Here is an 11,627-nt window from a genome sequence, read left to right as displayed (position 1 = left end):
GAGAAAAGATTCAGTGAAGTAAGGAAGAACGTTAACCAAGAGGCACAACATGGTGCCCGGGTGATGTTAAGATCCTTGGAAGAAGGCTTCCAAGCATGGAGGCCCTCTATTGAATATTGATAGGAGGGCATTGACTGAAATAATACAAGATGAGAAGATGCGAGTGGGTTGTGAAAAGAACCACTGCAGGGAATATCCCCATTGAAAATATCACTGGTTCGTAGAAGCAGCATTTGGGTGACCCCCTACTAGACCATAAGTTCACTGAGGTCAGGGACCATGTGTTATATTTCTTTGTATCCCATACCCCACTCTCCAATATAGTGCTCTGAACTTAGTGGACACACTCACTAAGTATTTTTAATGTTAATTCATCATGACCAGGAAGTTTACCAAAATAATTCAGATTAAGAAGAGGCAAAAAAAAAAAAGACAAACTTTATTAGAGCCAGGATGGAATTGTGGAATGCTAGATACCCTCTGTCTTTCTCCTCCATCTCTCTACTCCAATCCACGGCACCAGATATCCACCAAGTGGGGGGTGTGTGTGTGTGTGTGTGAGAGAGAGAGAGAGAGAGAGACTTTCAAGGTGGGAGGATCAGAGGATTTGAATTCTCAGCAGGTCCTGGACACCCATCTGATCCTAGCCCTTCTGGGAAAGGAAGCACAGTTGGCATCTCTTCTTTTTCCAACATGAAGCGGGATGGAAGGTGCAGGACTTCTCCCAGGGGCTCCACTGTCAAGTCAATACGCCCAGGGAAGGCCATGAAGGATTTATTTTCCTGGCCACCTTCATTGTTCTCATCGACCAGTTCAGGCAACAACTGGACTGACCCTCTAGGCCCTTCTTGCAGGGGCGCAGCAGGGGTGGGGAGGGCCAGCTGCGGGGGGTCTTGGTGTTCTGGGGGATGGCTTCCAGTGGCCGATGGTGGCTGAAAAGAGTAACACACACAACTCACCAGGAGGCGCTCCTGAGCACCCCTGGGCTCACTGCCCTCCACTAAGCTACTTAACTCTCTTTTCAAGGAAGATTTCAAGAGGATGGCTCTCAGGCCTTCCAGATGAAAAAGGCTTTGAAAACTGAAAGATAAAAAGAGTTTCTTCATATCCCAAATGTATGGGGAGACGAAGGGTGACTTTGTCTCTAAGCTGATGGGTACCCAACAGGTCAACTCTGCACATCCCTTCCTGAGAAACATTTCTCCCACATGGGAAACAAAATAATAGAGACGGCTTTCAAAGCATCAACCTCTCTCCCAAAGTAGCTGAGAGAAGCAAAATAGATAGTCCGTGTAAAGAATCTAGCAGACCTTAGCTCACTATAAAAATGCGTGAGCTGTCAGGGTACTGAGTGGGGTAGTCAGTACCTAATGGGCTGAATGGAGATTCCAAGAGAGCCCTGGGTTCCAATTCTGCCAATGACACTTACTAGCTATGTGAACGTGGTCAAGTCACTCACTTAATCTCTCAGTTTCCTCGTCTGTAAAATGGGGGCAACAACATCCTAAAGGTATTCATGGTGTCATGGATAGAGAGCCAACCGCATCATTAGAATAATCTGAGTCTGACACATACTGGCTCCATGTCCCTGGGTGTGTCCCCCCTGGGTGGGGGCAGGGTGTCCACTGTCCACCTGGGTGGAGGCAGGGGTTCTATCTGGGGGCCCCCAGCCAGAACTGTCTCCCCTTCAGCTCAGTGAGAGCTTAAGCAGAGAAGGGAAGGGGGAGGGGATGGGCACGAGGAGCAGGGGTACATGGGAGGGTAGATGGCCACCTCCCCACTGTTTGGGGAAGACAAACAACCGGACTGCAAAGTACCTGGGTCTGGAAGAATTTGCAGGTCCCAGAGACGTGCTTATCCTGGTTCATTTTACTCAGAGAACCCCTGCAAAGCCCTACAGGCTGGAAAAGGGAAAAAAGAGCATGTGCCATAGTGAGGGAGGGTGGCAACGGCTCTTGTCTGGGCTTGCCAGCACAGCCCCAGGGCTTCACAACTACCCTGGGATGGATTGATGGTCTTCATTTTTCTCCAAGCTACCCTCCTGAATCTCCTTCTAGCCTTTCTCTGCGATGTCTCAGGAACCTCTCCACACTGGAAGCTCACATCATCCTTGAAGCTTCCACACTGGAAGTACCCTCCTTGGGCCTCTGCCTTTGAGTGGCTGGTTCTCCCCAAGGAGGGCACCCATGCCAGCACGACTGCAGGCTACTCTACCATGCCCTGATCCTGGCACCTTCCTTCTCTCCCACCCTGACCCTTTTATGTGTTGTTTTCCCCAATCCAAGTGGAAGCTCCTTGAGGTCAGGGACTGTCTTTCATTCTGCTTATATTTGTCTTTCTAGCACTGAGCACAGAGCCTGGCACATAGTAAATGCTTCATAAAAGTGTGTTGCCTAGACTCGATTACCAGTTTAATCATCTAGGTCATCGCAGCAGCCAACACAATTGCTTGGAGGGCCCCAAGTCATTACACAAGATGATTTTTTTCCTTGACTTACTGAGATAATTGTGCATTAAACTCCACAGAGGAGAAGATCCAGAGTCCTTGGAAAGGAATTTACCTTGGAGTCAGCAGGTGGCTGCAAACATGTTTCAGAGCCAGGCAGGGATTTGGAGCAAGGGGCCTCAGTGACTAAGTATTCCACAAAATAGGCAGGGCCAAATACCCACTGCAGGGAGGAAGAGGAAGAGAGAAAGGGAGAGGGAAGATATACAGAGGAAATAAGATGGGGAGGAGATAGAATGTCAGTGGAACCAGAGGCATCAGAAGACCTGGATTCAGATCCCGGCTTTGCCATCTACTCAGTCACTGACCTACACATGGTCCTCTGAGATAGAGCTCACTGCCCTCCTAGGTACTCCATGGTTTTGAGCTCTGTTAACCCTTCAAAAGATCCCCCTATGAGTAAGGCTGCTGCTCCCTCACAATGGAGCACCTCCTAAGGGGCTCTGACTCATGACTGGAGTCCTCATGGAATTGGAGAACTACAGGACCCCTTAGGGACCATCTAGCTGCACTTCCTCCTCCTGGAGGTGAAGCCTATATGAGCCCCTCAGGTCCCTTGGGGTGCCTTCATCACTGGGTGGTTGTGTAACTCTTTTGCTGTCCTGTTAGAGAAAAGCTAGCAAATAAAGGGTCTTTGAATCAAGTAGACCCCCACAAGCTAATCCATAAAGCAAGATGGCACATGCAAACTGCAGAGATAATAACCCAAGAGCCCAGAAACAGAGACCTCTCTCTTCCTTCTAACCTCAGAGTAGTAGATAAACAGGGCACTTACCTGGGAAAAAGCTTGGGTGACTTGGAAGAGATAAAATTTCTTCCCCACTGCAATCTCTTTGTTGACTTTTTCTAGAGATTGACTAACAGCTTGAGAAACCCCAGGATCTAAGCTGTTGATGCGGATGGGTGTGGGACAATCAGGGCACATTCTAACTATCTTCTTTCTAGAAACTGATTTTTTTTAACAAATAGGGAAAAGATAAATTTCTTTGTGACTTCAAAATCATGGAATCACACATGACGTTGTACTATATCACGTAGCCATGGAATTTTCAACCCTAATGTCTTTTTTTCCAATTCAAGAAACATGTTATGTTCTTACTATATGGAAAACCACAATCTGCAGAACTAAAGGTTGCAGTTGAAGTCTGGAGATACTGTGGATGCAAAGGCAACACTTGCCCTCAGGGAGCTTATAGTCTACTGAGGGATTCAATTAAAAGGCAGATAAGTTTTTTGTCAGAGATGTAGGTAAAGACAAAGAAGGAGTGCTCATCCAATTTTTCAGATGACTCAAAGCCCAGAGGCTTGGCCAATTCACTGGACGACAGTCAAGATCCCAGAGCAACTTGAAACTTAGAGCATTTCGGCTGAAATAGGTAAGATGAAATTCAGTGGAGATTAATAAAAAGTTTAACATTTGGGTTTAAAAAATCAACTTTACAAGCAGGGTGGGAAGGCACGGTTAATCAGCAGTTCTGGAAAAAAAAATCTAAGGAATTTCACGGCCTGGGAGCCCAGTATAGTCAGAAGCGTGAAATAGCAAGACAAAAAAGGAGAATGCCCTCTGTGGCCACATGATGGGGGCTTTGATTCCAGGAGGGGAGAAGCCATAGTCCATCTGTACTCTGCCTTCTTCACCCCTCAGCTGGAGTACTGTGGGCATTTCTGGGCACTACGTTTTGGGAAGGAGGTCAGTTAGTGGGAGAGCACCCAGAAGAGGACAGCTACCATAGTAAAGGACATGGAGTCTGTCGTTTGTCATGACATGACTGGTTGAAGGAACTGGGAATGTTCTTGGGAAAGAGAAGACCACAATCTCTCTGCACCCTTTGCTCCTAATTCTACTTTCTGGGGCCCCCCAGAACAAAGTGAATTCGCCTTAGCCAGGACAGCTCTGCAGGCACAGCAGTGCACCTTTGCACACTATTGGGATTGTGGCCCCCATCATCACCCCTTCCTTCACTGAGCCTGGATGGCACCGTTTTGGCTCTCTTTGAGAACAGAGGATGAAAAGCAACCAACAACCAAAGATAAAACGATTCGATAGATAAGCACAACAACTCTGGGTCCCAGGGAACGGATGACAAAACATTCTTTCCTCTGTGGGCACAGGTGAGGAACTATGGGAGAGGACTCTTGCAAATAATGAGAATGTTCGAGGTTTGTCAGTCACAATAGGTTGAAAGGTTTTCTTTCCTAAAGTGTAGCAGGAGGCGATCATGGACCTTTGATCGGCTGGACTGGAGCACCTCCCTTTAAGTTAGACAAGTGCTCTGGTTCAAATCAAGCCGACAAGCATTTATTAAGTGCCTCCTATGTGCCAGGCACTGTGATAAGCCTTGGGGATACGAAGGAAGAACACTGTCCTTCAACTCCAGGCTCTCACCGTCTCATAAGGGAGGCAATGTGCAGACAGCCATACATAAACAAAACACATACAGAGTGGATTGAAGATAATCTCAGGGAGAAGGCGCTAAGATCAAGGAGGACTCTGGAAAAGGCCTCTTGCAGAAGGGGAGACTTTAGCTGAGATGAGAAGGAAACTGGGGAAACTGGGGAAACTGGGAGCCAGAGATGAGGAGGGAGAGGGAGTCAGGCATGCAGTTCAGAGTATCCTGTACCAGGGAGGCCAGGGTCACAGGGAGGTGGGAGAAGAGGAAAGGTTATGAAGGTCTTTCAAAGTCAAACAGAGGATTTTAGGTTTGATCCAGCAGGTAAAAGGAAATCACTGGAGTCTGTTGAACAGAGGAGTACCACGGTCAGATCTACGCTTTAGGAAGATCAGTTAGGCAGCTGAATGGAAGACGGAGAATAGTGTGCATTGGGAAGAAGGATTTTTTTTTTCAGGAAATGATTTATAGTGTAAAAAACAGCAATAAAGCTTGAAAACAAATGCAACAGACCAATCCAAGAAAAAGCGCCCTACCTGGACGAACAGTGCAATTGTAGGCAGGCAGGTATAGAATCCTTTTTGGCAAGTTAATGTAAAATATGGCTTTGCACCGGCCATATACCTAGGGTCAAGCACAGTCTTGTTGTCACTGCAGAGAAAACAAGATGGAGCCATACCTCATTCCACAGTTTTATCCCAAGAGGCTTTGCACATGACAATGGGGGATATAATGAGAAGGCAAGTTCTGTAAGGAGATTTTCTCCACACCAAAAGAAATCAGTATGGAGTATTTCTCTGTAACATGGAATGAGGATTGAATATACTGTGGAACAGTGGGATATCCATCAGCATGCATCTAAGTGAAAAGGGAAATACTGATTGAAGTGTTCCTATATTTACGGAGCTGGAAGAAATCTTAGAGCCCATCCAATTCACCCTCCTACCCACCTAGTCTACAGATGGGAATACTGAAAGCCAGAGCAAGAAACTGACTTGTCCAAGGCCACACAGCAAGTGAGTAGCAGAGCTCCCCCAAGTCAGTGTTCTTTCTGCTAGAGCCCACGGCTTTTTAAAAAACAGAACTCAGAGAATCGTTTCCCTTTGGACCCCACCTTCCTCTCTCAGAATACATGGAGAATAAACACTTACGGCTTCATGCAGATGCCTAGCAGTACAATCCTTCCATCTTTTCTTGCTGAGCACGTGGCAGTCTGTCTCTAATACATCGAGGGTGAAATAGTACACGGAGCTTGAACCTGTCTGCGCAGAGGAGATGGAGAAAAAGAGTTGCTTCACGCCTGGCCTGCCCCAGGTGGGTGATGCTGTGCCAGGATGTGAAGAGAGGCGGCTGGGAATGAAGAGGGAGGCTCTAAAAGTTTCCTTCAATGGAGCGACTCAGAAATGGGATACGTTTGAAAGACTACCTCCAGCCACATTCAGCAAGGAGATAGCACAGGCATTGACCACCATTTCCCAAGAATAAAGGTTTCCCACCCAAGTGACCCTCTCCAGGATTAAGCCAAGGAAAGTGTTAGAGACTTAACCTACCTTTCCAGTCTTCATCTTACACTAGTTTTTTTTCTCATATGCTCTATGGTTATCAAATGAGATTAACATATATAAAGCATTTTGCAAACCTTAAAATGCTATATCATCATCGCCATCATTAGCATTTGATATGTAAAAGAGAAAATTTACATAAGGTTTGCAAACCTTATAGTGAAATCTAAACGCTGGCAACGGCGATGCTGGTGATGCTCCTTTCAAAAGTGACTCCCAGCTGTTTCCAAATCGGATGTGACACCTCCTGCCTTCACACAGGCCCTTCCCTGGCACTCCCCCCGCACTCCTACCTTTCCTAATCCTTCTCTTCTTCTAGACTCGGCTTCGTCAATCAGCCAATTAGCAAGCACTCACTATGGACCAGACACAACAACAAAGATGAAGCAGTTTCTGCACTCAAACAGCTTGCATTCTGTCTTAAGGACCACATTCTCTGGGAAACTTGCACTGATTCCTGTTCCTAACAGCTCTCTCTGCATAGGTACCATTAGGACCCTCTGGATCTTTCTTTGCCCCCATTATTCCTTGCTTTGTATTCTGTTTCTCTGAGTACATATTGTTTTCCTCCTCCCACTACTTTAGATTGGAAACCTCAAGAGGACAGTACTGTGCCCTTTTTTTTTCACTCTGTCCACCATGGTTCTTTGCACACATTTGGTGCTTAATAAATGTTTGTTGAATGAACAAAGGAATTAAATAAGTAATTTACAAAAATCAGAGCATCCTAACATCTGTAGCTTTGAGCTTTCACAAATCATGGAAAGAGGAGAGGCCACCAAAGATACTCTCTGCCTGTACCAGACCCCTCTGACGGGTGGTTGGGCTTAGCCTCCAGCATCAGAATTACAAAGGAATGCCACCAAATTGGGGATTTATTTTCACCTCATAACCAAAGTGCAGACCTCTCTTTCCTTTATGCTGGATTTGGGGGGCATGCACTCCCTGGCGTGTCAGATCAGGTTCAATTTTTCATCAGAACCTGCGCAGGCCAGAAGTCAATGTCCTCCAATAATGGAACTGGGGATATTTATGCTAGAGAAGAGAAGAGTCAGAATGGGGATGATAAGGATCTTCAAGTATCGGGAGGGTCTGTCCCATGGAAAGGGCATTCAGCTTATTCTGCTTGGCCTTAGAAGGTGGAGCTGAGAGCCATGTGTCCAAGTTGAGGGGAGTCCCATTTGGACTTGGTGTCAGGAAAAACTTCTTACTAATTAGAGCCCCCCAGGAGCATACTGGGTTTTCTTGGTACATGCTGGTTTCTTGCTCACTCCAGCTCTGTTCTTTGCCACCATTCTCCCTGCTTTGTACTCTTCAGGAAGAGAATCACTTGTGGGGGACATTGCAGAAGGGATCCCTGCCAGGTCTGGGTTGGAGCAGATGGACACTGAGATCAGTCCCATGATAATTCTCCATCTCCCTCAAGCATTCCTGATTTTATCTTTGGGCATCCCCCCTCCACTGACACAGTTTACAACCACTCTACAACTCAGTAGATGATCTTTGAGAGTTGTAGTCACCTGACCAAAATATCCATCACCCTGGGGCCCAGCTGGGAATGAGCATCACCCAGTGAATTCACAGAATATAAGCTCCTTGAAGTCAGGGACTGTTTTATTTTTGCTTGTGTGTCCCCAGAGGCTCCCACTGGGCCTGGCACATAATAGACACCTAATAAATAAATAAAGTCCTGTCTCTGAAACTTTTCTAGCTTGGCTGGGTATGATGGGGGAGAGAAAGAAAGGAGGCAAATGGGGCAGGAAGGGAGTCAACCCTTGACCTTCAAAACACCTATATTGTCTTGGAAGTATGTTATCAAATGATTGGTGATTCTATTCATCTCTTAGGTCAACTGGTTTCCTTCAAAACTCAGCTCAAACACCATCTTCTATATGAAGGTTTTCCCTCCACTTCTGCAGTCTCTTCCCACCAGTCTCTCCCCCACCCCACTACCTTATAGTCATTCTGTCACTGTTTTTTATTTATTTTTACATGTATGTGTTGTTTCCTTCTGTTAGAATGTAAGTTCCTTGAGGGCAGGTACTGTTTCAATTTTATCTTTGTATTTCCAGTGTGTGGCCCATTGGAGGTGATTAATAAATGCTTGTAGATGAATCGACTGGGCAAAAGAAAGCTTGCCCCCCTTTATGCTGGGCTGCATTAATTTCACAGCTAATTTGATGCTGGTCATTGCGTAGCTAAGTGAGCTCCAGTTGTCCATGGAGATGAGCAAAGCCTTCTCCCATCTCTCTTCAGGAAGGTTCCAAAACTCGAATCCACTTCACAGAGTGTCTGTTGCAATGGTGAAACACCCCAGCTGGGGCCCAAACATGCCCCAAAGGAATCTGACACTTCAGAGCTCCGGGGACTTCAAGGGCCGCTGACTCCAGTATGTATTTGAACAAGGATGCCCTCTGGGACATTCCAGTGATGGCTCTTCCAGTGTTTTCTGGAGCCCTTCCAGCAAAAGAGACTCACTGCTCCCTCAGCATCTCCTTCCACTTCTGGATCACTCTTCACATGCAGCTGAAATCTGTCTTGAAGATTTCCACTCACTGCTCCTTGTTTCCCCCTCTGGGAGCAGTGAGTTACTGACAGACCAATTAAAATTTTAAAAACCTATTACATTCATGATATCTAGCTAGGTTCTGTAGATCATCATTGCGGGAGTAACAAACTCTGTCCTTAAGAAACTTACCTTCTGCTTGGGATGCACCATGGAAGCAGAGAAATGAATATCAGCTCCAGAAGGAGATGGTGTTGGCACTGGAGAGATTACTAAGGACCCGAATGGCCAGCATGACCCAGGTTGGATCTTATCTCCTTGAATCTTGGCTGTGTGGTCCTGGGCAAGTCACCTGAAATCTCAGTGCCTCCATGACACTTCCTAAGACCAGGATATGCTGATCCATATGGATAAAGGGAGGTTCCTACCCAGGCAATGCCTCACATCCATGAAATCACAAGTCTGGACCACCACCATCAAAAGGAGGAAGGACTGATCAGTGCAAGGCTCTTCAAATGCTTACTATCTCCCAAAGGCAGTGGCTGAACTGAGCTTTGAAGGAAGCCAAGGACGGCAAGAGGCAGAGCTGAGGAAGGAGAGCATGGCAGGCACGGGAGGCAGCCTGTGCAAAGTCATGGAGGTGGGAGATGCATGGCCAATCCAGGGAAGAAAGCAAGTCAGTGTGGCTGTAAGCTAGAGCATAGAGGATAAATACTGTCCCTGCTGTCCCCACTACCACCACCACCACCACCACCAGAGGACAGCCTCATTTACCTGACGGTGCTCTCGGACATTGGCCACTCTATTGAGGCTGAACTCATAACCCTCCTTCCGGTCATTATTGATGCCTTGCAAAGCCAAGCCTGCCACGGACAGCACTCGAGAGTCATTACAGCTGGGGGGAAAGAGGAGCGGAGAAGCAGGGATGGATCTACTCCAGCAGGTGAGAGCCAGGACCAAGAGGCCCAGGAAGAGAGAGAAGCTCATTCTGCCTGACCAGCTTCCTTGGGCTGCAACAAAGGAAGGCAAAGGCAGATGTGATTTCCCCTCTAGGCCCTTTTATTCCCCTGAATCCAGGCTGAACTGACTCTGAAGCTATGATCATGTTACCTCGAAATCCGAGGGCTAGAGCTGAATCAATGATTGACGCAGCCTTCCCGAGTTGGGGGCAGGGCAGGGTTTGTTTCCATCTCCCATTTCTGGCCGATCTCCCCTCCAGATCACTGATGAAACAGTTTTGTTTTCCCAACCACTTCCAAAGTGATTACCCAAGAGCGAGCCATCTGATGCAAGTTTCTGGCAATGCATCCATTGGGGTCTGGTGCTTTCCCCTTGTCCTTTCTATGTACCACACACACTGTCCCTTCACATGTTTTTAAGTGTCCTGTTAAGAGTCCTATTATTACCAGAGGGCAATGCTCTTGTGATGATAATTATTAGCATCTTCTTTCTACTAGAGAGTGATGTGATTATGTTTATTAGTACAATGCTTGGCACATAGTAGGTGCTTAATGAATGTTAATTGATTGACTGACTAGTATTCTGCTATTTTTATTAGTGTCTATTATTATCAAAGAATGACATGTTCTAACTTTGTCCCTGAATTCAAGGGGTCGTACCCTGTTCTGTGTCCCCCACTGCCCTGACTGAAACCCAGGTTCAAAGGTCACAGGAAAATTCATTCTGTAAAGCAGAAATTCTTGCCACAATCAAAGTATCCCCCCCCATTCTCCCAGTCTACTGGTTGCCCTCTCTCTTTTTTCCCGTGAATTGGAGGCTCCCTATGCCAACACAATCATAGTCTAGTCTGTCATCATCATTTCAATGCATCCACCGGACGGGATTGTTCTAAGCCTCTCCCTCCATCTCCTTGCCATGCCACTATGCTCTGCCCTCCTTTGCAGACCAGCAGGTCTTCCAGCCTCCACCTTGGGCCCTTTTGTCCTGATATTCCTGCTAAGTCCACCACAGCACATTCATCACACTGATGGGCCCTCCACCTCACTGATGCTCTCTGGCCATCTTGCCACCCTGACTCCATGAGCATTTCCCCTACTTTCCACCTCTTGTTCTGTGTACAGTAAGCAAATCCATGTTACTGCTCCTGGAAAGGGCATATGCCAATCAATTACCCTGTGACTCCATTCCCTAGCCCTGTGACTCTCCCATCCTCTGGGCCATCACTCTCTTATATGTTTTGTCTTCCCCAGTGACAGTGTAGGCCTGAGGGGAGGCCTATCTTTTTGTATCTGTATACCCAGCACCTAGAATGCCAATTTGGCCAAAAACTAGCTTACGCAAAGTGGACCCATGTGGATTCAGTTTGGAAATAGATTGTAGTCAGAATACAGGAGCTTTAAATGCTTAAAGAAGAGTTTGGATTTTGTCCTCCTGGCATAGGGAGCCTAGACCTTCTTAAGCAGAAACATAACATGATCAAACTTGTATTTTAGGAATATTAATTTGGCAGCCACATGGAAAAGGGATTGGAAAGGAGACTGGAGGCAGGAAGGCCAAGTGAGAAGGCTAATGCAGTAGCCTAGGGGAGAGGTCATGATTGATTTAAGGGAAAACCATTGGCTATGATTGGAAGAGCCAGTTTCTCCTATGGAAGCAAGCCGTCAGATAAACTATGACGTGGCCATGCCCCTAGAAGATTCCCT

General features: G+C 46.7%; 1 protein-coding gene across 3 annotated transcripts; it reads right to left on the bottom strand.

Annotated features, from left to right (window-relative positions):
• Nucleotides 1-419: 419 nt before the first annotated feature.
• On the bottom strand, nt 420-10,265 carry FETUB (fetuin B). Of its 3 annotated transcripts, XM_078147296.1 has the most exons (8): nt 10,075-10,265; nt 9,739-9,974; nt 6,048-6,158; nt 5,433-5,520; nt 3,282-3,454; nt 2,562-2,669; nt 1,818-1,901; nt 420-932 (listed from the first exon to the last, which is right to left on the bottom strand). In XM_078147296.1, the coding sequence occupies exons 2-8, from the start codon at nt 9,949-9,951 to the stop codon at nt 585-587; spliced, it is 1,125 nt and encodes a 374-aa protein (XP_078003422.1). In that variant the 5' UTR covers nt 9,952-9,974; nt 10,075-10,265; the 3' UTR covers nt 420-584. The 3 variants fall into 3 exon arrangements, with proteins under 3 accessions (XP_078003422.1, XP_020844617.1, XP_078003423.1); XM_020988958.2 differs by lacking the exon at nt 10,075-10,265 and having other exon boundaries at nt 9,739-10,068; XM_078147297.1 differs by lacking the exons at nt 9,739-9,974; nt 10,075-10,265 and adding an exon at nt 9,157-9,716.
• Between the last annotated feature and the right edge of the window lie 1,362 nt (nt 10,266-11,627).

The sequence above is a fragment of the Phascolarctos cinereus genome, unplaced genomic scaffold (assembly GCF_003287225.1).
Source record: "Phascolarctos cinereus isolate Bilbo 61053 unplaced genomic scaffold, phaCin_HiC Scaffold_7;HRSCAF=346, whole genome shotgun sequence".
In the NCBI taxonomy this organism is placed as follows: domain Eukaryota; kingdom Metazoa; phylum Chordata; class Mammalia; order Diprotodontia; family Phascolarctidae; genus Phascolarctos; species Phascolarctos cinereus.
This window is presented reverse-complemented; position numbering and strand designations above follow the sequence as displayed.

Excerpts from the sequence above, each read along its gene's own strand:
- FETUB (XM_078147296.1), bottom strand. The coding sequence starts at position 9,951 with ATGAGCTTCTCTCTCTTCCTGGGCCTCTTGGTCCTGGCTCTCACCTGC. Across the intron at positions 6,159-9,738 it reads ATGTCCGAGAGCACCGTCAG|ACAGGTTCAAGCTCCGTGTA; the intron begins GTAAATGAGGCT and ends TCCTCTGCGCAG. Across the intron at positions 2,670-3,281 it reads TCACCCAAGCTTTTTCCCAG|TGGGTATTTGGCCCTGCCTA; the intron begins GTAAGTGCCCTG and ends TCCTCCCTGCAG.